The following is a 25,593-nucleotide window of genomic DNA, read 5'->3' as shown; positions in this document are numbered from 1 at the left end:
TAGGAGCAGAAAGCCTTTCTGCTCCTATGATGCTGCTTGGCCTGCTGTGTTCATCCAGCCCTGCACCTTGTTGACTAGAGTTCAGTGTTGGGACCACAACTACTCACATTATACATTAAAGATCTGGACCAAGGAACTGAGGACATTGTTGTAGATGAGTTTGCAGGTGACATAAAGAGAGATGGAGGGATGGGTAGTGTTGAGGAGGCAGGAGGCTGCAGAAGGACTTGGACAGTCTAGGAGAGTGGGCAAAGAAGTGGCAGATAGAATAAGTGTTTGAACATGTGAGGTAACGCACTTTGGTAAGAAGAATAGAAGGTTGGAATATTTTCTAAATGAAGAAAAACTTTGGAAATCTGAGGCACAAAGGGACTTAGGAGTCCTAGTTCAGACTTCTCATAAGGTTAACATTCAGGTTCAGATGGCAGTTAGGAAGGCAAACACTATGTTAGCATTCATTTCAAGAGGGTTAGAATACTAAAGCAGGGATGTACTGCTGCGGCTGTATAAGTCTCTAGTCAGACTGCATCTGGAATATTATGAGCAGTTTTGGGGCCCATATCTAAGGAAGGATTTGCTGGCATTGGAGGAGGTCCACAAGGGCTTCACAAGACTGATTCGGTGGATAAAGGGCTTGTCCTATGAGGATAGGTTGAGCACTCAGGATCTGTACTCGATGGAGTTTAGAAGGGTGAGGGGGGATCTGTTTGAAACTTACAAAATACTGAGACACATGGATAAAATGGATATGGAGAAGGCGCTTCCATTTGTAGGAGGGACTAGGATCCAAGGGCACAGCCTCGGAGTGAAGGGAACGACCCTTAAGGGATTAAAGGGAAAAGGCATTGAGAAACACATCAACCACGATCGAATGACAGAGCACACTCCTTGGGCCAAATTGACTAATTCAACTCCTATACCTTATGGTCTTTGGTTTTATGGCAAATTGACCGTAATTGATCAAGATATAACCATGGAGAATGCATAGGAGTTACTGTTGATCTTCCTTCTCCCCTCCACTCCCTCTTCCCAGATCCTCCCACCTTTTAACCTGTACAGCACTGATCCCAAGCCCAGTCCCGATCTCTTCATCACACCCAGTCCCAATCTCCCCCCCACCATCACCTCTCCTTCACCCTGGCTGCCATTCCCTACAATCTGCGCATGTGTGACTAAAGCAGCACATAGCACGCATGTGTTGGTGTCAGCAAATGCAACTATTGCTTAATTCCAAAAAGTTCAATGCCTCAAATATGTTCCTTTTTCCCTGCAGAGGACTAGTCCCTGCATTGGAATATGTGTAACTTATATGCAGGGATTTGATTCATTTCCAGAAGTTACACTGACACTATACATATATATATATATAATATATATGAAATCCAGTATCAGTAAATGTGCTAATTTAATTGTTATTTATTTGCTTATTTTACCTTTGTTTACTCAAATTCACTTCATAGTTGAATATAAAATGGACATCAGTTTGTGATACTCCCTTGCTTGTCAGTGTTGGTGGCAAAAGTTTGTGTAGAAAACACGTAAGTAATAGAGGTTTCTGGGACAGAAAGAAGTTCTTAGGCCCATCTTGTCTGAACTGGTCATCAAGTATCTACCTACTGGAATCCCATTTCACAGCACCTGGCCCATCGCCTTGTCTGCTGTGACTTTTCAAGTATTATCTAAGTACTTTTTAAATGTTGTGATGGTTCCCATACCTACCGTCCTTTCCAGTTCTGAAGAGGAGTCAAAACAGACTTGAAATGTTAACTCAGTTACCACAGATGCTGCCAGACCTGCTGAGTTTTTCTAGCATTCTCTGGGTTTGTTTCAGAATTCCAGATACCTAACACCCTTCGAGTGAAAAACGTTTTCATTAAATCCTCTTTAGACCTCCAGTCCCTTACTTTTAAACCTGTGTCCCTTGGCTGTTGATCCCTCAGCCTTCTCAAAAGAAAACAATCCCAGCCTATTTAGTCTCTCTTGAAAGCTAAGTCACTTCAGCCCAGACAACATCTTGATGAACCACCTGTCTACACTCTCTAGTACAATCACATCCTTCCTGTAGTGTGGCAACCAGTATGCTAGCTGTGATCTAACCAGCATTATATTCGGCGCCATAATGACTTCACTGCTCTTGCATTTAATGCCTTGTCCAGTAACAGCCTGTATCCCAAATGCCTTCTTAACCACCCTGTCCACTTGCCCTGTTGCTTTCAATTTCCAGGAGCCAGAGTAATAGGTAGGGATGTTGGGTGCAATTTTCCCTCACTGGAGGTGGCGAGAGAGAAGATGAGGAAGGGAAATAACTGGGTGAGTTAACCCTGGAGTAAGGATTGTTCCCCCTTCTCACCACCTCACCAATTAAGTGCAGAGCAAAAAGGTCCATTAGGGACTTCCTCGATCCCTCCGCCATTTAAGGTCCTTAAGAGTTCAATTAATGACTGAATAAGGGCCTGAACTGTCTGCCCCAAACCCCCACCACTTCCAGATTACCTGGCTTGTCAGGTGGGAAAAGTGGCTAGTTTGTCAACTAGGTAACCATGGTGACCTGACTAACAGGATGAGAAGAGCACAATTCACCCCAGTCTTGGGGCAATCCAAGGACAGATGGGGATCAAGAGCATTGCCTCTGAAAGCCACACCCCTTCCTTCATCATTAACCTCCTTGACCTCACTACTCCCTGTTCTTGCGACCTCCTTGCTCCGTTGGACCCTAAGCTGAGCTCCATATCCTCTCCATCCATGATCACCTACCTCCATTTCTAGTCCATTGCCACTCTCTGCTTCAGAAACACTGCTCCATGTTCCTATTAACTTTACAATTGACTATTCCATTGCACTTTTGACTGGGATTCCTGTTTTCCATCCTTGAAAATCTTGAGCTCATCCAAAGTACGCTACCAGTATCTGCCTTTCCATCGATTCCTGTTCACAGGCAGATCTATATTTGCTGCAGATACATTCCATTTTTAAATGCTATTTTTATGTTCAAATCCCTCTGCGGCCTCACTGCTTCTCAGCTCTGAATGTTCTTCTAGCCCAATAGTTCCCTGAGATCTCTATGTACTTTAAATTCTGGACTCTTTCATGTCCTCAACTTTTCTCTGTAGGGCTGCATAAGCTGCTCTCATTCTGTAGTGAAGGGTGACAATGGAAAGTGCAGACCAAGGCAACTAGAGTCCAAGTTACATAAATGGACTTTCTGAAAATTGGATATCACCTACGAATGACTAGAAACCTATTCTCAGAAGAAGTCCTGTGAGAACAAGCCTTTAATTTAGGTGGGGAATAGCTGTGCTCCTTAAAATCTTCCCAACCTGACAGTTTCACAGAATAATCGCTCCCATTGTGTTTTTGCTTTATCAGCTGGTGTTTTTCGGACAGCTCAGTGCTCCAGCCGAACTGGCTATCCACATATTTCAGTGACAGACTGGATGTCTTCACAGGGGTCTCCTGCGTGCCTCCCAGTATGTGTTCTGGTAAAACAAGGATCATGTCAGATTTATGAGACACCCCCCTAGAAAGCTTTTAGAGATCTAACCAACCTCCCCTACGTGTGCCCGATACAATCCCTCCTTGCCAGTTAAAATTAAAGTTTCAAGCTTGATGACTTTTCATCAGGACTTTCAACTGGGATCGCAGAGTTCCTGGCTGCAACAAAAGGGGTTTGGAGTTGGGACAGTAACAAAGCTACAAATCCGTGTGCCAGGTCAGCCCCACCGACAGATTCCCACCCCGAATGAATCATAGAATCCATAGTGAAGAAGCAGGCCATTAGACCCATCCAGTCCATGCTGACCCTCCGAAGAGTATTCCACCCAGACCCACTCCCCCTACCCTATCCCCATAACCTGCAGTTTCCGTGGCTAATCCATCTAGCCTGCACATCCCTGGACACCATGGGAAATTTAGCATGGCCAATCCACCTAATCTGCACATCTTTGGAGTGTGGGAGGAAATCGGAGCAATCCCATGCAGACAGGAGGATAATGTGCGATTAGCAACAGTGGCACGGTGGCTCAGTGGTTAGCATTGCTGTCTCACTGCGCCAGGGACCCAGGTTCAATTCCACCCTCAGGCGACTGTGTGGAGTTTGCACATTCTCCCCACGTCTGAGCAGGTTTCTCCGGATGTTCCGGTTTCCTCTCGCAGTCCAAAAATGTGCAGCTTAGGTAGATTGGCTATGCTAAATTATCCATTGTGTCTAGGGATGTGCAGGCTAGGTGGATTAGACATTGGAAATGCGGGGTTACGGGGATAAGGTTGGGAGTGTCTCTGGGTTGGATGCTGTTTGGAGGGTTGGTTTGGACTCAATGGGTTGAATTGCCTCCTTCCACGCTGTAGGGATTCTATGAGTGATTGACCACACTTCGTGCACAATATGGCATAATTCATGGACCAGTTGGAGGCCAATGCTAACAGGATCTGCTGCTGAATCCCCTCCCTCCCCACACCTCTCACCCCCATTCCGTTAGGAGGATGGCAACACCTTGGGGCAGGCGGGAAAGCTGTCCAGATGTTCAAGTATCAACCAAACTTCAAAGGCCCCTTGTGCTCCCCTACCTGCCTCGGCAAATTCCAGCAGTGTTTCCACCTCACTGATGCTGTGGAGTCTCCTTTAAGGCCTGCGGCCTTGGGAATGCTTAATGGGTGGTGAATGCAGAGACCTCTTTCTGGAAGATTCTGACAGTGTGGTTCATTCCAACCCTTGTGGGCTTGGGGCCCAGAAATGCCTGGAAATTTTCAACAGGCTTGACTCCGCATGTGATCCCTGTTTCTCCCTTGACGGATGCCAAATGACCTGCTGAGTAGTTCCAGCATTTTACATTTTTATTCCAGATTTCTAGAATCTCTGTTATTTTAGATTTGCAATTGGTGGAAGGTTTTTCTTTGTCCGATATACTGCAAAGCATAAACTGGTGATGTAACCCTCATGGTCATGGAGAGTTAAGAATTGCCTCCTAAAGATAACTTAAAATCTGGAATCCATAAATTTCTGAATAAAATTGGTAGGGAAAGATCAACAAAAGTAACCCTTAACATTGATTCAGATGCAAGAGTACTATCATTTATTAAAAGCTTTTAATCTAACATTTTGATGCATTAATTTGAAATCTGCACTATCTACAATGTTAACCAAAATTCTTAAATTATTTTTAATTCAGAGGTAGCCTGGACAAGAGAAAGATTGAAATAATGTCTGCTGGTGTAGAAAAAGCTTGCCATCGATGTATTTCAAAAATTGCCAGCAATGGTAAGCAACAAGGTTTACTTTAAATGATTAATTTTATCATTCTGTTCATTGCACTAACTGAAGAAAGCCTCTTACTGATAATGGCAGTACTTTACATTTCTTAAAGTTATCGAACCTAAAATCAGGACTATCTGGCATTTAGACAGTCCATTGTTACAGTGTTGCTCAGATTGCTAGTGCTGAACAAAAATGATCATGTTTAAACGCAGGAGCACAGTACACAGAACCAATTACACTGTTTGAAGACCTATTACGATCCTTTATAACGCCTAATAGACTTGCAAGTGGATGATCAAACATATTGGTTCATCTAGATTCAGCTGAGATTTGCTCTGTGAAAGGCAGTGTTAATATTCGTCTGTATATATGGGCGCTGGGATTAATTTTGAGTTCATGCTGGCAGTGGGCACGACTCTGCACTGAGAGTAAAGCTTTAAATTACTGCTGTCTGCACAATATACATTCAATTGAGGGATATTGTCCTGTGAGCCCCTTGAAAGTTGATTAGGAGAAGGAAGATCCACACAGATATTTACATTAATGTTTTCATAACGGGCAATTTTAGCACTACCGCCTGGACGAAACTGGGTGGACAGATAGTTAGTATTGGAAAGGTGATACACTCATCAATGCCTTAGAGTAACTCTTCTGCCTTCTATTTTAACCTGTTCTATTGAGTAGGTGGCAAGGAAACCTCTCTAGAGCTGATGCGATCTTTCTTTAAATATACAGACCCCACATTTCCATGGTTAATCCATCTAGCCTGCACATCCAGGGACACAATGAGCAATTTAGCATGGCCAATCCACCCAACCTGCACATCTTTGGACTGTGGGAGGAAACTGGAACCTCTGGTAGAAACACACACAGACATAGGGAGAATGTGCAAACTCCACACAGACAGTCGCCCAAGGCTGGAATCAAACCCAGGTCCCTGGCGCTGTGAGGCAGCAGTGCTAACCACTGAGCCATGCATTTGGAAGTTTAATACTGGATTATAGATGTCTGACTGATGCAAAAGGATGTCAGCATATGAAGATCCATGCAGTTACGATCCCTGAAGTGATCAACAACTTCTTAAAAAATGGAGATGAATTCATCAGTAAACAATAGCAATAAGTAAAGTGCAAGATTTTAATGTAACAAACAAACTCAAATCAATGTAGATTAAACATTCTTAACTGTAACCACTACACCAAATTAAAGCTAATTCCACATCAACCAAACAACCAATTCAACCAAAATACTTTATGGAATGGTTTTAACTTTGCTGTGCTTTCAACAGAAAGATAATCTTGAAGCTTAAGCTCCATGCTCCTTCCACAGGGTCTCTTCTGCTGCCCACACCCAGTTGGGTCTTCCATTGTCTTTAGAAAATCGTTTTAAACAGTTTTCAGGGTTTCTCCAAATTAAATTCTAGCAGCAAGTCCATTCTGATGACCCCATATCCCTGAAATCTCCCAAGTCCCATCACATCAAACAGAGAACTGATTCTCACCAGTAAGCTGTTTAATTGCTAACACAAACCAGTCTTCATGTCTGCTTTTCACAGCACAGCTGTTTCTGACTCCCTCTCCATGTCCCTGTGTCTCTGTGTCTCTCTTTTATATCAAACTGTGAAAGCAGTCATTCATTTTCAAAAGGCTTTGGTTTGGATCACATTGGCTTGTCTCCTTGCAGTTTTACTGCAATAACCATTCTCCCCTCAAGGACATTCTCTTTTACTCAAAAGGAGACAGTTTATAACATAACTGTCTTATAAAGTCTTTTATTTATAGCAATACCACTCTGGTTGCCTTTTACAAATGTGGACCATTGCTTCCAACACACATGAGAAAAGATAAAGTTAAAAAATGATACATGACAATAACAGTCCTGGTATGCATAGCAATTTGATACCTGAGAGACATTTTCATTGGAGAACAATTTGTTTTTTCCAGAAATTTATCTCATATGGAAGACTTCTGGTCACCATGCACTTTTCAAATATTTTAGTTGTAGATTTGATGAGACATGCTTGGAAAACTCAGGCATTCCTTGAAAACAACTGAAAATTTTGGAATTTCCTGGCTTACTGAATTGGTTTTTGTGGTGTGGTGTCACAGATCGGAAACATGTCTGACAATGCTGTTTTATGTGAAGGTTACGCATGGTTGGATTATGTGAGCTTTTTATATTTTGCCCTTGTGGGGCCCAGTCAAGCCCGATTGTGATTCCAGTCCATTGGTATTCACGGTGGATATTAAAAAGGTAACACCTGAGCAGTATGCAGCTCTATTCGGGATAAAGTGTGACATATTTACCGACACCATGCAATGGTAATGCACAACATAAGGGATGGAATCACCTGCAATAAAACAGTGGATACATTAAAAAGGTTGTTTTGTGTCTGGTGGCATGTGGTTAAAGTATTTGTTTTGTCTAATTTTCATTGAAATATGTTCAAAAATGAACTAAAATCAACTGAGATAGCAAGAACTGCAGATGCTGGAGTCAGAGATAACAAAGTGTGGAGCTGGAGGAACAGGGCTAGGTGTAGATCTGGGTTGGAGCTTGGAGCTGGGTGTAGGGGCAGAGTTAGTGACATCATCAGCATCATCGACATCAGTGGTGGGTGGGGCAACATTGATGTTGGTGTTGCCATTGGCAGAAGTGTCCAGATCTACAGCCAACCCCAGGCCCAAGGCCTGCACGTATTCACCATTCCCCCCAGACCTCCCCCTCACTGAGGACAAACGGTCAGTCCTCAGTAAAGGACTCACCTTTATTCCCCTCCGCCCATGCATCAATGAATTCCTTTTACGTTTGGATGTTGAACACATGTTCCATCTCTGCGCCTATTTCTTTAACTGTGAGTCTAACCCACCCTCTACAGACCCCTTCTCCCGCCTCTAACAAACCTCATCCTCCTGGACACCACCCCACAGCCTCCTACCCTCCCTCGACCTTATCATCTCCAACTGCCATCGTGACATCGATCGCCTCAATTTCTCCACCCCTCTCAATCACTCCAAACTCTCCCCCACAGAACGTGCAGACCTCTGCTCCCTCCGTTCCAACCCTAACCTCACCAAACCCGCAGATAAGGGAGGCGCAGTTGTGGTATGGCGCCAAGGCCAGGCGCCAACTCTGTGACACCTCCTCCTACTGCCCCCTCGATTATGACCTCACCCCTGATCACCAAACCATCATCTCTCAAACCGTTCACAACATCATCACCTCAGGTGACCTTCCACCCACAGTCTCCAATCTCATGGTTCCCTAACCCCGCACTGCCCGTTTCTATCACCTTCCCAAAATCCACAAACCTGACTGTCGTGGCCGACCCATTGTTTCTGCCTGCTCCTGCCCCACTGAACTTATCTCCATTTACCTTGATTCTGTATTTTCCCTCCGGTCCAGAAACTCCCCACTCACATTCGAGACACCGCCCACACCCTCCGCCTCATCCAGAACTTCCGGTTCCCTGGCCCCCAGCACTTCATCTTCACTATGGACATCCAATCCCTGTACACTTGCATTCCCCATGCGGATGACCTAAAAGCCCTCCGCTTCTTCCTGTCCCGCAGGCCCAACAAGTCCCCCTCCACTGACACCCTCATCGGCTTAGCAGAACTTATTCTTACCCGTGAACAACTTCTCCTTTAACTCCTCCCACTTCCTACAAACTAAGGGGATGGCCCTGGGCACCCACATGGGCCCAAGCTATGCCTGCCTCTTCGTAGGATATATAGAACAGTCCCTTTTCCGCCGTTACCCTACCACTATCCCCCACCTCTTCCTCCGCTACATTGATGACTGTATCGACACTGCCTCGTGCTCCCACGAGGAGCTTGAACAGTTCATCAACTTTACTAACACCTTTCACCCCAATCTCATATTCACCCAGACCATCTCTGATACCTCCCTCTCCTTCCTGGGCCTCTCTGTCTCCATCTCTGGTGACCGCCTCGAAACCAACATCTATTTCAAGCCCACCAACTCCCACAGCTACCTGGACTACACCTCCTCTCACCCACCCTCCTGCAAGAATGCAATCCCCTACTCCCAATTTCTCCGCCTTTGTTGCGTCTGCTCCCAAGATGGAGTGTTCCACTCCTGCACATCCCAGATGTCCTCGTATTTCAAGGACCACAACTTCGCTCCTCCGGTGATCAAAAATGCCTTCAAATGAATCTCTTGCATTTCACACACCTCTGCCCTCACACCTCCTCCCCCCAACAAAACAAAAATAAAGACAGAATCCCCCTTGACCTCACATATCACCCCACCAACCTCCGCATCCAACGTATCATTCTCTGCCACTTCCGCCACCTGCAATTCGACCCCACAACCAAAGATATATTTCCCTCCACACCCCTATCTGCCTTCCGTAGGGACCGCTCCCTCTGTGACTCCCTCGTCCACTCCACACTCCCCACTAACCCCACCACACCCCAGCCTCTTTCCCTGCAACCGCAGGAAGTGCTACACCTGCCTCTACACCTCCCCCTTCACCTCCATCCAAGGCAAAAAACAAACCTTCGATATCAGACATGGGTCATCTGCACATCCGTCAACTTGGTCTATAGCTGCTCCCGATGTTGCCTCCTCTACATCAGTGAGACCAAGCGGAAGCTCGGAGACCGTTTTGTAGAGCATCTGCACTCTGTTCATGACAAACAACAACACTTTCCAGTTGCTAACCATTTCAACTCCCCCTCCCATTCCCTGGGTGACATGTCCATCCTGGGCCTCCTCCAGCGTCACAATGACGCCACCCAGAAACTGGAGGAGCAGCACCTCATATTCTGCCTCGGGAGCCTACAGCCCAATGGCCTAAACGTGGATTTTACCAGTTTCAAAACCTCCCCATCCCCGGCATCATCCCATGACCAAACCTCCCTCTCATCCCCACCTCCTTGACCTGGCACAACCTGTCCATCTTCTCTCCCACCTATCTGCTCCTCCCACCTCACTGACCAATCCCCACCACTCCCTACCTGCACTCACCTATCACCATTCCACCTACCTTCCCCAGTCCCACCCCTCCTCTCTATATTAATTTCTGAGCTCTATTTCCCCTCTCCATTTCTGAAGAAGGGTCCCGACCCGAAACGTCAGCTTTCCTGCCCCTCTGATGTTGCCTGGCCTGCTGTGTTCCTCCAGCTCCACACTTTGTTAACTAAAATCAACTGATTTGATTATGTTATTCAAAATTTCTAGTCTTCTGTGGGAACACAGCGGGGGATGACATAACTTGGAAGAACTGTACATATAATTAAATTTGCTACCTTTGCCCCTTCTGATCAGAGACCGTTACTTCCTCTGTTCTGGTTAATAAAACATTTCACACTCACAATCTGTCGGCAGGTTTTGTCCAAATGACATATTAGAATTTTCAATTAATGTTTATTAGAATCATAAGCAATTCCAAGCTGCTGTATTTCTTTAGAGAGCATGTTTGTTTATCAAAGGTAATGCAGAGTTTATTGCTCTGCCTATTCTGCTAATTTTATTTCCCACATGGTGAAAACAATGCAAAATGACATCTTTATCTTTTTTTTTGCACAGCTTGTTTAATCTTTGGGCTCCTTGCCTTCCTTGCAGTGCCACTGTCAATGGCTTTTGTGGGTGAGAATTTGAATTTTCATTAAATATTGTGTTAGAATGAATATGTATACATGTATAATATTTGTCGATGGTATATTTTAGGTGTATGTTTTGCTTTTAAACTGTTATGCTCCTGGCTGATGTTATCATTCTTTTTAATATTTAACAAGGTGATATTTCACTGAATCACAAGCATGCAATGCTGCAGATTTAATTTTTAATAATAAAACAGACATTTATTATGCGAAGGAAAAAATGAAATAAAATAAGCCAAGCTACTTACATCTTGAAAGATTTAGAAACTCAGTAAAAATCCCATCTATCTCAATATGAACAGCTTGCAGGATTCAAACACCAGAGAGAGTTTACTTCTCGATCCCATCTATTGGTTTAGCTTAATTACTGGTTTTGAGAGTTTTGTAGCCTCTTCCCTGATTAGTCACACAACTGAATTTAGACTTTCTCGACTTTGAATAACCCCTTCTAGGTTCGAACCAACTACTTCTGGTCTGAAACTTTCAAACTAAAATGCTTACACTGAATCTCACCTGTATTCTAACTTTTCTGAATGAACTTCTTTCTCTAGGAAAAACAATTTCATATCTTCAACTTCAAACAAGACTTCTGTGAACTGAAAAACAAAATCTTTCAAGATGTTGATTTTCTCCCAAACAAAAGAAAAATCTTTCATCCTTCTAAACAAAAAGCAAGCTAACACTCTTTATTTTTTATCTATCTGTTAAACTCTCCCTATGGAAACAAATTCCTATTGTTACACCAGGGATTACCTCTCCCATATTGGTTTTTAGAAAATATCATGGCTCCAGAAATTCTGACAAGTTAACCATTAAACTTCCTCATAAACACAGACCAAAAACCCACATGCTTCTAGTTCAAAAGCCAAACATTAAAATAATTGATAAATCACACATCTTACATCACAAAGTAAGCATAATACTTTAAAATAATTAATATATTAGTACTTTACTACCATTTAATTGGTGTAAAGTGCTAGTAACTCTAAAGCGCTCTTAGTTTGCGTTTATTTATCCTCTGATTAATACATGAGCTTATTGAATTTGCTATTTATTGATTTAAATGATTTGAATGTCTCTCTAGATGCATATCTTTGTTGCAGAACTACTCTCACAGGCTGAGCAGATTTCAGGCTGGAATCAGCAATAACATCAGCCAGGAGCATAACAGTTTAAAAGTTTAGTGGTTGACTTGTCAGAATTTCTGGACCCATGATTTTTTTTAAACCAATATGGGACAGGAGATCCCTGGTGTGATAATAGGAATCTGTTTCCATTGGGAGAGTTTAACAGATTGATAAAAAGTAAGGAGTGTTAGCTTGCTTTCTGTTTAGAAGGATGCGAGATTTTTCTTTTGCTTGGGAGAAAATCAACAGCTTGAAAGATTTTGTTTTTCATTTCACAAAAGTCTTGGTTGAAGTTGAAGATATAAAATTGTTTTTGTGACATACAAAACACAGCATGGCATCTACTCCCAGGGCAGCATTTGTATTGGTGCTATAGAATTACTGCAGTTTTCTGAGGTGTTAGTAGGAAACACTTCTTTAGAAAGATGTTTAGCCTTTGGAAACAGCAGTATCACCTCACTTAAGTGTAAAGTATTATTGTAAAATATGTGGTTATTGCTGAGGACAGCAATTTAGCTCTACAGTCCCTGGAGCTTTAACCCTTAAATTTTAAGAATTCAACATGAGTAAAGCAGAACACTGAATCTTACTGGAAAACTAAGAAATGTTATTTATGGACCTAGAAATATAAAGACTATATTTGCTGCACCTATTTTGAATGTAGTAAAGGTGATCTATGAAGTGAGTTGAAGACATCTTCAGGTCTCTAGACCACAAATATACCAGAGGATTTTCCATATGCTCCACTTGGGTGAACACATTCACTCCTGCTGCATGTAATCATGTTGAGTGGCTGTGATTTTCTGTTCAACCACATTTCTCTTACTGAGTATCTTATAGGCAGCAACAGTAGACTACCCCTGGGAGGAAGAGGCATCGAGCCTCACTCGTAGCAACTTACACAATGGTACCTGAAAGAGATTGGAATCTATAGAGCTATTTAACATTGGTTTGAATCATTTTTAATGGTTTTAAATTTTAAAGTCTTTTTAATATTTTCGTTAAAGTTTATAAACTTTGTTCAAGTTTTCTTTACAATTTGCAAAGTTATCTTTATGTATTTTTTACCATAATTTTTAAATTTTAAATTTTAAAGATCTGGACAGAACCCAGTAACCAATGGGCTTTTCCTTAGGATCCTCAATTTCCCAGCGTTGAGGAGGGTGTAGAGGAGGATCAGAAGACGCATTGTAGGGATGTGAAGTTGAATAACATAAAATTACTTAAACTCTACAACACAAAAAGATGCTGTTCATTCCAGTTGCTATATGCTGATGTTAAATACAGCTCTATTTACCTTCTATGTCCTAATGGTCTCTTTCCACCCTATCCCCATATTGCTGTATACCCTGTAAGCACTGCATGTAGCAACAGGTTCCAGATGATCCTCTCTGCCTTTGCAAAGTAAAAAACTCCTAAATGCCATGATTTACTTGTTAGTAAAAATCTTATGTTTATTTGTACAATCAGTATACCTATTGATAACTTCTGAAAAACTGCAATTCCCAGGAACTGACTGAGAGGATCACACAAGATTTCATGTTTTACAAATGCAACTGTAACAGACTAAAATCAGCATTGACTAGACCTTAGTTTGTAGGTAACTACACTGAAGTACAGACAAGATATACCCCTTCCTTCGCCTCCTTACATGATTGAAAGCCCTACACCGCAGTTAGCTATAACACCATACTGTCTGCTGAATGTGCAAAGTTACTCCCAACTTTCCAAAAGTTTGCTTTTCCTCATTTGACTCAGACATGATGTCAAATGTTGTTCTTCAGTCTTGTGAGAATCCCCATCCTGACTTACAGCAGCAAGACCTGCTCCAGTGACAACTTCTCCTGGTCTTGCCTAGGTAAATCTTACAGTATCCTTAAATCTCCAGGGGTTCCACCTCTTCACCCAGAGAAAATGCTCCCACCCCATTATCACTGGTAGCTAATCAAGACCATTCTTTTTCCCTGCTGTTTGGAACAGCTCTTTGTTATACTTAGTCCAGGACACTCTTTCCTTCTGTCCAGGGTCGCTCGGTCAATGGGTGTGATGTTAGTGTTGGGGGCATGTAAAATAGCCTGGAAGGAGAAACCAAGAAACTTTTGAATGATGCATACTGGCCCAACCTGTCTTGTTTATTTCAGCATGGAGCTCTAGTATGACCAGTTCATTTGCTATTATGACTGTGTCTTTCCACTTTTATTTCCCTCTGATAGAGCGGGGCTCTGAACGACTAGCTTTGCACCCACCCCAAGTTCAAGCCCGTAATGTGGGGAGTATGTGGGAAGTGAAACTGGCAGCCCACCCACCATATTTTAAATAAATATTGAAGGATTGATTGGACTCTTGTTAAAAGCTAAACAGACCTCAATATTATCCTGCCTGTGTCATAAAATGGATGACAGGCAGGCAGGAGTGAACAACCTGATTTATTTTTTATGGAATGTTTAAAATGGCCGGGAAAGAACAAGTTATAGGATCTTTGGAGGGTGACCGTTGCCCTTAGGAATCTCCCTAGAGAAGATAACACCCTATTTCCTTCATACCTGTTTCTATTTCAAAGCTCACTCCCTCACCCCCTCATTGTCCCCCTCCCTGACTAAACACAGTCCTCCCAATACCCTCTAACTTAACTCACTCTGGGATCAATGGCTGTCTGTGGGTCTCCCCGTGGTACCAGCAGTGCCCATTGCTGATCACTGGCACTGCTAGGACTATTGGGGCTGCCTGTCAGTCAGATCACTGGTATCTCCAGAGGGTGGAACACCCTCCCAAGTGAGGGGCAGAAGACTTTTTTTTACAGCAGAGCAAAATTGTTCATTGCTGGTTGATCTTTGACCTAACTTTTTAAATCTGTTTTCTAGCAGGATACCCACTATCCACCTACCTGTAATTTACAGCCAAGTAAATCTGCACAAGAATCTCCTATCTGTCCAGGTTTCATATCTAGCACAAGGGTTTTAATAGGATCAGGGCCCCCTGTCCCTAAAGCAACCAGTCACATCACCTTGTTGACCGGCAGACTGGTAGGAAATGACTTATTCTATTTTATCTTGAACTAAAATAGTTTAAAACGTAACCACCATATACAAAATCATTCTCATAAAATTACGCCCTTGAATTATGGACTCACCCACACTTGGAACCAATTTTCCATTTTCAATATTTCAAATGGCTTCAAAATGTCAATGACCTCTATCTAGTCTGTTCACAGTCTTTGGTTTTCCAGGAAAAACAATTTGCTTGATCTTTCTGGATTACTGCACTGTCTCAATTCTTGTAACATTCTTAATTCTTTCTGCACCCATTCTAGTTACCTCTTTTTTAATAATCTCCTCCCACCAATTTTAGAACAACTTCGAGCTCATGGTTGTTCATTTTGTTTCTTAATTAAGAGTTTACATTTTAATACTTAATACCATAACACCATAAGAAATAGGAACAGGAGTAGGCTGCTTGGCCCCTCTGGACTGCTCTGCCATTCAATAGGATCGTGGCTGATCCAACATTCATCATGTCCACTTTCCTGCCCTTTCCCTGTAACCCTTGATTCCCCTACTGATCAAGAATCTATCAATCTCAGCCTTAAATATGCGAAGGACTCTGTCCCCATAGCTCTCTATGGCAAGGAATTCCAAAGACTCACAATCGTCTGAAAGTAGAAATTTCTCCTTGTCTCAGTCTTAAACTTATTGTGAGACTATGCCTCCTGATCCTAGATGCTCCCATGAGGGGAAGCATTTACCCTGTCAGGCCCCTTAAGAATCCTACATGTTTCAGTGGATCACCTCTGAATCTTCAAAACTCCAGTGAGTTAAGTCCTAACCTGTTTAGCCTTCACTCGTAAGACAATCCCACCATACCAGCGATCACTCCAGTGAACCTTCTCTGAACTGCCTCCAAAGGAATGATATCTTACCTGAAATAAAGGGACTAAAACAGCTCACAGTACTTCAGATGAGGTCTCACCAGTGCCTTGTACGTTATAGTAAGACTTCTCTACACTTAAACTCCAACCTCCTTGAAATAAGGGCCAACATTCCGAGGAAGGGTCACCCAACCTGAAATGTTAGCTCTGTTTTATCCTTCATAGATGCTGCCAGACCTGCTGAGCTTTTCCAGCAACTTTGTTTTTGTTCCTGATTTACAGCATCCACAGTTCTATAGGTTTTTATTCCATTAACCTTCCTGATTACACATAGATCACAGTTTACAACTTCAGCATATTGCACATGATGAGTCAAAATGTCACTGTTCACTGCAGGCTATGACATTTCAATACTGTTCTGAATATTTTTCAATCATTCAGAATAAATTCAAGATTTTGACAAAGAAGAGCATTGAATTTTATATACACATTTCTATTGTTGTCACATATAGTGACCAGCAAAATCCTTAATTTGTGGTTTGGACCTGTTGGTTTGTGTACAAATCTATGTTCATATCTTCTGTCCCAATTGCCTGTTTTAGGGATGAAGTTCCTGGATAGTTGCCCTATTCAACCATCAATTCCTTTGTATTTGCTGGTTGGAGGAATAATCGGCAGTTTGAAGGTAGAGTATCCTTATAAAGCGCAATGCATTCCAACCTTTGTCAGCACTTTTGAAAAGATGTATCACTAGCTGGTCTTGAAGTAAACAACTTTGTGCTGATTTGGGATTAATAATGATTTCCATACAGTTCTTCCATATTCAGACGGAAGGAGACTCTGAAAACTTTGGTTCAGAGATAGTAGGAACTGCAGATGCTGGAGAATCTGAGATAACAAGGTGTAGAGCTGGATGAACACAGCAGGCCAAGCAGCATTAGAGGAGCAGGAAAGCTGATGTTTCGGGCCTAGACCCTTCTTCAGAAATGGGGGAGGGGAAGGGGATTCTGAAATAAATAGGGAGAGAGGGGGAGGCGGATAGAAGATGGATAAAGGAGAAGATAGGTGGAGAGGAGACAGACAGGTCAAAGAGGCGGGGATGGAGCCAGTAAAGGTGAGTGTAGATGGGGAGTTAGGGGGGAGATAGGTCAGTCCAGGGAGGATGGACAGGTCAAGGGGGCAGGATGAGGCTACTAGGTAGGAGATGGGGGTGGGTCTTGAGGTGGGAGGTGGGGATAGGTGGGAGGAAGAACAGGTTAGGGAGGCGGGGACGAGCTGGGCTGGTTTTGGGATGCGGTAGGGGGAGGGGAGATTTTGAAGCTTGTGAAGTCCACATTGATACCATTGAGCTGCAGGGTTCCCAAGCTAAATATGAGGTGCTGTTCCTGCAACCTTCGGGTGGCATCGTTGTGGCACTGCAGGAGGTCCAGGATGGACATGTCATCTAAGGAATGGGAGGGGGAGTTGAAATGGTTCGCAACTGGGAGGTGCAGTTGTTTGATGCGAACCAAGCATAAGTGTTCTTGACCACTGTGGGGGGGGAGGTTGTGGTCCTTGAAAAACGAGGACATCTGAGATGTTCGGGAGTGGAATGCTCCTCTGATGCTGCTTGGTCTGCTGTGTTCATCCAGCTCTACACCTGTTATCTCTGAAAACTTTGGTTTGTATTGTTAAAAAGCAGTGCGAGTGACAGCGCAAATATTTGTCAGCTTAACCTTATTGAATTACCTCAGATTCTTAAGTAGATCTAGTTGATGAGTGGATGGGCAAAATTTTCCGGGCCCATCCAGAGCTTTCACGGGGGCAAGGGAACATAATTGAGTAGATGGCAAAATTTTAGTTTCCTAACAGTGAGTTAAAATTTTGGTACTAACTTCAGATGGGTTGGCTTTCCCAACTTTGATGTCAACTCAGAAGTCTCTTTGGCATTCATTAGTTTATCATGAATACTCAATAGCACCCCAGCCTGCTGGAATTACCTTCTTTGATACAATCTTGTTAAAGAAAAATACAGAAAATGCGTGTTCAGAAACCTGACCATATATAGGAGGTGTGTAGCTGGAGCAGTAGATTTCTTCCTCCAAGCTCCAGTGATTACAAACTTTTTCTCTACGTTGGCTCCTTCATTACCAAGGCACTTCTTTGCTTGAGAGCTTACAGCGCAAGACCATCCTGGTTAACCAGCTCATGAGAAGTCTTATTCACACACTGTCTTACTTGTCGTAGTTAAATGCTTATGTCTAAGGGATGATTGTCAATGGATACTGAAAGTGTGTTGAGGGCGGAACCTATGAAGCAATGGAGAGAATGCAGTGATAGAACAAGGGAGACGAGGAAGGCTGGAACTGCATATTTAGGGTTGGGAATACAATGAGTAACTATATGTACTGGGGAGGGAAAAAGAGTAGATGCACTGAATTGGAAGCAATGTAAAGGCATGGGGATCTGGATGGGAATGGGATGGGGGTGGTGGGAAAGCAGGAATATCAAAGGTGTTAGTGAAAGGTAAATAGTCATAGGGGAGATAAAAGCAGAGAAAAGGAGAAGGCCATCTACAATGATGGGGCAAAACCGTCATTGAAGGGAGAGGGTAGAGGTTGAAGATTTTGAATGAGAAATTAACAAGCACCATCATTCTCCCAGATCAGGTCACAAAAGAAGGCCTTGCAGAGAATGCAGTACAAGTGGGAAGGGCCCAACACATATTTGCATTTGTTCCTGCACACTGCAAATGCACCCAACTGAGGGAATCAAAAGAGAAATTGCAAAATATTATTCCACGAGTGTTCACTTAAGGACTTTTCACTGAAGGGAAGTACTCTCTGCAAAATGAAGGTGTTTAAGTTTTATCAACTCCTAATACCAACATCGCAACCATGTCTTTGTTGAGCAGTGCACCTAAGACTCACCTACACTGATGATAGTGCTGGGGGCTGGAGGGTTATTCCACATGCAGCCCTGCAGGAGAATTCACAGGCTCATGTTTCTGAAGTTAAGGGTGAAACTGTTACGCAGGCTGTAGATTTCAAAGTTGTAGGCTGTATCATAGCTGATAATGCAGAGTCAAATTGAATTAATTGCTATATGGAAGGCAATGTAAAGATCAAGCTACAAAGATCTTGCACATGTCCAAATAAGGAAGAGGAAAACCAGTCAAGGGTATAGACACTGGCCCTCACCACGTAGAAGTGGCACAAGGGCAAGTCTTCACCCAACACACGTGCAGCTAGATAAGGGCCAAAAGGGTGTCTTGATTATGTCAAAGTCTAAAATGGAAAGTAAACATTTCATCTCCAATATTCCTTCACACTTCAGTACTGCCATGGCAGATGTTTGACCAACTTAACATGTACAGCGCTCAGACAGTATCAACTGTGCCAGATTCCTGAACCGGAGGGGGTTTCACTCCCTCGATATCCAGCTGATTTGTCACCGCAGGCAACAATTCCTGCAGATATGCTCCTGCTGTCCAGGGAGCTGTCACAAAGCTCACATTCTGTACAGGTCCTGGGCTCTGCAAGTATTTGCCCTGCCACCTTCCCCAACACTGGCTCATGAGCGACAGCAAGAAAAAATGGCTGATGACCACAAGTGTGCAATTCCCAGATTGATGCTGAACAGTGCTGCAATGTACATCCATTGGGGTCAACACTCAGTCTCCTGAGTATGCACTACCATTGCCTGGGATGGTCAGGAGAGGCACTCAGTACTTGCCAAACAGGGTCTTCAAAATAGTGCTTGTACAATGGGACCTCCCTCACCTCTTGAGGGAATGGGGCACCTGGAGGGAGGTCACTGTCCCTCAGCCCTTTGTGTCGAGCCAGTGAATGAATGATTCATGACTCAATAATTGGAGTGAGGTGTGCCTGCTCCTATCCAGCAGATACTGACTACTTCGTTGGCCCAGTCTCTCCTGAGCAGCCCCCATTCAGTCCATGGAGACAGGCCCCACCCAGTCCATGGAGACAGCCCTCACCCAGACCATGGAGACAGCCTTGCACTCTCATGCTGGAGCCACCACATCAGACAGAATTTGGGGAGATTCCTCTGCCCTTTGCTTGAGTCTGTGCACGATCACTGCTTCCCCTGGATTTCCACCAGCTCATTAATGTCCATGTCCAGAGGCTGATCTTCAGCATTGGGGTCAGCAGGAGCTGAGTCTACAGCAGCCACCTGAGTGTCAGTGATCTCAGCTGTTTGAGCCATGGGATCATCTACCAGTGCTGTCCCCAGAATGTGACCCAGTCTGACTGTAGACAGATAACCCACAGCGGTGAGTATATCTGAGTTGGTGCAGGGTGGGGAGGAAGGTCTGAATGGGCATCACCTGAGTCCTACAGCTGTCCCTCCTCAGAGGTGTGGTTTGAGGGGCTGGTAGAGATGGTCCTGGGGGCTGCAACTGTTATATATCCCCCTGGATCTGGAGGCTGTATATAAAACTATAAAGATTTGTTAGTGTTGCAAGTTGACACTCTTACCCAAGTTTTTACTAAGACATTGTTGCTTGCTGTGCAGGGGGATTAGCTGCTTGGAGGCTTTCTTACTGGATGACTGTAAATATCCAACCTCCTCTTCAGCACAGACACTCTGTCCTGCCAGCTCAGTGACCTCCTCCTCGAAGTGGGTGAGGAGTCTTATGTTAGACACCCCTCATCCCTCACCCCTCCATCCGAGTACTCTTGTGCTGTTTGTTCAAGATCTTCTCCTGCAGAAGGGAAGAAGCGTGAAGGGACGTTAATATGGATACCTGAACACCGTGCCTGCATTGTTAGATACAAATAGAGATGTCAGTCCCCTCAGCTGTGACTGTCCATGTGCATTATTTGTCGAATGTCTGTGGTATGGCAAAAGTTTGAACTAAAAGGCTCTAAATGAAAAATGGCTCAGTGTGGTCAAAGAGCTAAAGTTGATGCAAATCAATAAAGCATGAGATGATGTGTGCACCTGAGACAACTGTGTGGTGTTCACCTCAGAACCACCTTTTGCAGTTGTCACCTTGTCCCTGTGCAAGGCTTTTGTAAAAAACTATCAAATGTGGACTTTCCCCCAGTTGTGAATAAAGATCAGTGAGCTGGTGGTGCTTGAGCTCCTGAGAGTCATAGTTGCTTTTAAGTTTTAAGTGTGAACTCTCACAGATGTGTGAGAGACAGTAACACTGTGGTGCTGGTGCTGTTTCAATATTAGCTATAATGAAGTAACAGACACATTGGTTTCACATGAGGCATCTGATGGAGATGCCTGGTACCCAATCCTAAGTGTGGCAGTTTTGTGCACTGGCAACCTTGCAATGCTAACTCATGGGGGCATGTAGCTCTGTGCAGGTGGTGGTGGTATTTGCCCTGGCACAGTGTAGCAGGTCACCTATCCTTGTACAGCCCTGTGATCAGGTTTTGTTGAAGTGCCCAGGGGTGCTAACCTCCACAGCCACCTCTGGCCAGGCTGCTTATGGTCAGTTATGATGGCATCTTATTGCCATCCCTAGGGAAAAACTCTTCCCTTCTCTCTTGGACAGCCTTCAGGACTACTTCTGAACAGTTGCTTTTTGCTTGGTCTCTGACATCTTCAGGGGTGTGTGGGAATGATGAGCAGAGGAGATTGTGAGATGCTCCTGTGTTGCAGAGAGTGCAGTGCTGTCCGATTGCCTTTTATAAATGGTACGTGGAAGTTGGAGCCTGTAAGGTCGTGGCAGGGGTCAAAACTCGCTGTCACCCCTTCCCCTCACCCCACCCCTCGCCCAGAAAATATCATGTTACCTGCACGTGAAGATGCAGCAAGCTGTGGTACATATAATTGCAAGACAAAACCCGCCCCCATCTACATCCTGCTTTAAGGCTCAGCTCCATCGTTAGTCTGAAAGAAAACAAGATTCTGCCTGTTCAGGTTCACAGTTTTACAATAAACAGCTTGGTAATTTAGGACTGAGCTAAGGAGAATTTTCTTCACTCATAAGTTTGTGAATTTTTAAAGTTTTCTATCCCAGAGAGCTATGGATGTTCAGTGATTGAAAAATTCACAAAGATCGGCAGATATTTGGATATTAAAGGAATGAAAGAATAAGGGGCTTGTCAGTACGAGTAGAGTTAATATTGAAGACCGTAAACTCACTGAATGGAGAAGCAGGCTTTAGGGGCTGAACAGTACACTCCTGCTCATATTTCTTTTGTTCTATTACCTTATATTAATACTTTTTTGCTTTATCAATCACACAGGTTACCCTCCTGCTCTATGATTCTGCAAAAATGAGACAACTTCTTTCCAAATCTGTCATGATTGGCGATGATGATGATGATGAATATCCTTGGCGACAAAATCTTCACCGATATTACATCCATATTATCCTCAGTCTGTTCCTGTTTGTGTGGTTTATATTGGGAAACTATTGGGTATTCTCTGCATATCTGCCCAATTTTATTCCACCTTTTCACCAGCCTCAGGATTACTGCGATAAAACTGTGTACATCTTCTCAGTGGTTGTTCTGGTCATAAGTCACACAGTTCTAGGCCTTTTGGTTCTGTGCAGTTGCTGCCTATTCTCTTTCTCAGAGCAAAGTGATGATTCAGAAGAAGAATGAAAATCAGGCTGAACATTAAGTACATGAAAATATGATTAAAATACAAACGTCTGATAAAACTGCACAGTTTCAAGAAGGTCAGAACTGGTTGAGCTATTCCTCTTATTTTCAGGGCTGTTTATAAGTAACTGTCTTCTCTGCTGTGCCCTATGTCATATTTTGTCCATGTAGACCTTATTGAAAATGCAGGCTAGATTTAGGCATGTGCAGCCCTGCAATAATTGTCTTTGTACATTTTCCACAATTGAATTCCCTCAGTGTATGCACTCGCATGATATTTTATTATCTTCACTGATAGTTTAAGCCAAGTTATATAAACGGCGTCAAGACACACAGGGGAACTGAGCTAAAAGTACTTCATGTTTCAGTGTTTTAGAAATAAATGAGAATTGAAATTCTGATTTGTATCATCTGGCTTCTGGTAAGAGAACTACATATTGGATTTATAAGTTAGCAATTTATAGTACTTAGGCCTTCTGATGTATTATGAAATCCCTTCACCCTATTACTGGAACCGGAAAGACTCTGAATTCCCTCTGTAAATCTTTCCACCTTAATATTTTCTCTTTTGAGATTCTCTTTAAAGACATAGTTTGTAGTCACTCTACTAATAACTCTCTTGGGTTCAGTGTTCATTTTGTAATGTCATGGAATGTCTTGAGTGGCGCAGTCGTTAGCACTGCTGCCTCAAAGCACCAGGGACCCGGGTTTGATTCCAGCCTTGGGTGACTGTCTGTGCGGAGTTTGCACATTCTCCCTGCGTCTGTGCGGATTTCCACTGGGTGCTTCAGTTTCTTCCCACAGTCCAAAGGTGAGCAGCTTCAATGAATTGGCCATGTTAAATTGCCCCATGGTGTCCATGGATGTGCAGGCTAGGTGGATTAGCCATGGGAAATGCAGGTTTCTGGGGCTAGAGTGGGGGCTGGGGCTAGGTCTGGGTGGGATGCGCTTCAGAGGGTTGGTGCACACTCATTTGGCTGAATGGCCTCTATCTGTACTGCAGGGATTCTGTTCTTTGTTGAAGGCATGATACATGTGCAATTTGTTGCTGTTGAGATGTATGCATGAGTACTTCAACTGGGCTACCATCATGCTCCTGGTTGCATGCAATTGGTTCCTGACACTTCGCTAAACAGGTATTTCTTCAACAGTCAATCAGGTTTGAAAGCATAGTGTTGTACAGTATGGAAACAGATCCTTTGATCCATCACATCCATGCCAACCAGATATCCTAAAGCAATCTAGTCCCATTTGCCAGCATTTGGCCCAGATCCCTCTAAACTCTTCCTATTCATAAAGCCATCCAGATGCCTTTCAAATGTCGTAATTGTACCAGCCTCCACCATTTTCTCTGGCACCTCATTCTATACAAGCACCACCCTCTGCATAAAAAGGTTGCCCCCTTTGGCTGCTTTTATGGCTTTCCACTCTTATCTTAAACCTATGCCCTCTAGCTTTGAACTCTGCTACCCGAAGAAAAAGACTTTGGCTATTCACCCTATCCATGCCTCTCATGATTTTATAAACCTCTAAGATCACCCTTCAGCCTCCAATGCTCCAGGGAAAATAGCCCCAGCCTATTCAGTCTTTCCCTTTAACTCAAACCCTCCAACACCAGCAACATCCCTGTAAATCTTTTCTGCATCCTTTCAAGTTTAACAGCTTTCCTATAGCAGGCAGACCAAAATTGAACACAGAATTCCAAAAGTGGCCGAACCAATGTTGTGTACAGCTGCAACATGACATCCCAACTCCTAAACAGAATGGACTGACCAATAAAGGCAAGTGTACCGAATGCCTTCTTCACTGCCCTGTCAACCTGTGAGTCCACCTTCAAGGAACTATGAACCTGCATCCCAAGGTCTCTTTGTTTGGCAACACTCCCCAGGACCATTAAGTGTATGGGTCCTGTCCTGATTTGCCTTTCCAAAATGCAGCACCTCACACTTATCTAAATTACACACCATCTACCACTCTTTGGCCCATTTGATCAACATCCTGCTGTACTCCTTACTGTCCACTGTATCCAATTTTGGTGTCATCTGCAAACTTACTAACCATATCTCCTGTATTCAAATCCAAATAATTTGTATAAATGACAAAAAGCAGTGGATCCTGCACTGATCCCTGTGGCACACTGCTGGTCACAGGCCTCCAGTCCAAAATTAACTCTGTACCACCACCCTCTGTCACCTACCTTCAAGCCAATTTTGTACCCAAAGCAGTTGTATATGAATAATATGGCTAGAAACATAAATCAAGTGTGTGGTCGAAGTTTCAGTGCTTGAGTATGTTCAACTCGTGTTCAACTAACACTTGTGTAACATTGATTCACCTCTGGGGGTGTACACTCCAAGGTGGCCTTGCAGAATTTATACAACAACAGGGACAGAGGTAGGTTGCCTTTCAGCCTGGGTATGCCTTCTTTCCCAAACATGTGTATGGTTAGGTTTTTGCAGTGTGTGCATGCACACGTGTGTGTGCGTGTGCAGGTAACCCCTGGTCTCAGGGTTCATACTCACTCACACTTCATCACTCTATCTTTTCTTCAGCAGTCACTCAGGACTAAGGACAACTTTCTTCCACTCTGCGATTGTAGCTTCTGCAGTAACAAAACAATATGGTTCTGGAACTCTCACAGATGCTCCTATCCTCTGTCCCCCTCCCACCCCAAATCCCTTGCACACTCCCCCTCTCTCTCACACACACACTGTCACAGAATTATTAAGATAAGAAGGCTATCTGACGCCTGGTATCTGCACCGACTGTCTGAGCATTTCGGCTTTTTACCAAGCTTCTGCCTTTTCCCTCCAACCCTGCACATCATTTCTATTTAAATAATTGCCTAATGCCCTCTTGAATGCTTCAATTAGACCTCCTTCCACCACAATTCGAGGCAGTGCTTTCCATACCCTAACTACTCGCTGTGTGAAAAAGCTTTTCCTTATCTTGCATTTGTGCCTTTTGCAAAACGCTTTAAATCTGTGCCATCAGGTTCTGGAACCCCTCATAATTTTGAAAACTTCTATCAAATCTCCCCTCAGCCTTCCCACCTCCTAGGAAAACAATCTCTAATTTATCCTCAAAACTGAAGTTTCTCATCCCTGGAACCATTCCTGTAAAGCTCATCTGCACTCCAGTGTATTCA

At 43.6% G+C, this 25,593-nt stretch overlaps 1 protein-coding gene across 1 annotated transcript; it reads left to right on the top strand.

Annotated features, from left to right (window-relative positions):
* Positions 1–5,196: 5,196 nt before the first annotated feature.
* Positions 5,197–22,445, top strand: LOC125483258 (transmembrane protein 272-like). Its single transcript, XM_048597536.1, has 4 exons — positions 5,197–5,254; positions 10,808–10,867; positions 16,476–16,558; positions 22,083–22,445. Exons 1-4 carry the CDS (start codon positions 5,197–5,199, stop codon positions 22,443–22,445), a joined length of 564 nt encoding a protein of 187 aa, XP_048453493.1.
* Positions 22,446–25,593: the final 3,148 nt, after the last annotated feature.

Source organism: Rhincodon typus, chromosome 6 (assembly GCF_021869965.1).
Source record: "Rhincodon typus isolate 14 chromosome 6, sRhiTyp1.1, whole genome shotgun sequence".
NCBI lineage: Eukaryota > Metazoa > Chordata > Chondrichthyes > Orectolobiformes > Rhincodontidae > Rhincodon > Rhincodon typus.
This window is presented reverse-complemented; position numbering and strand designations above follow the sequence as displayed.

Excerpts from the sequence above, each read along its gene's own strand:
- LOC125483258 (XM_048597536.1), top strand. The coding sequence starts at position 5,197 with ATGTCTGCTGGTGTAGAAAAAGCTTGCCATCGATGTATTTCAAAAATT. Across the intron at positions 10,868-16,475 it reads ACTGTCAATGGCTTTTGTGG|GGATGAAGTTCCTGGATAGT; the intron begins GTGAGAATTTGA and ends TGCCTGTTTTAG. Across the intron at positions 16,559-22,082 it reads GAATAATCGGCAGTTTGAAG|GTTACCCTCCTGCTCTATGA; the intron begins GTAGAGTATCCT and ends TCAATCACACAG.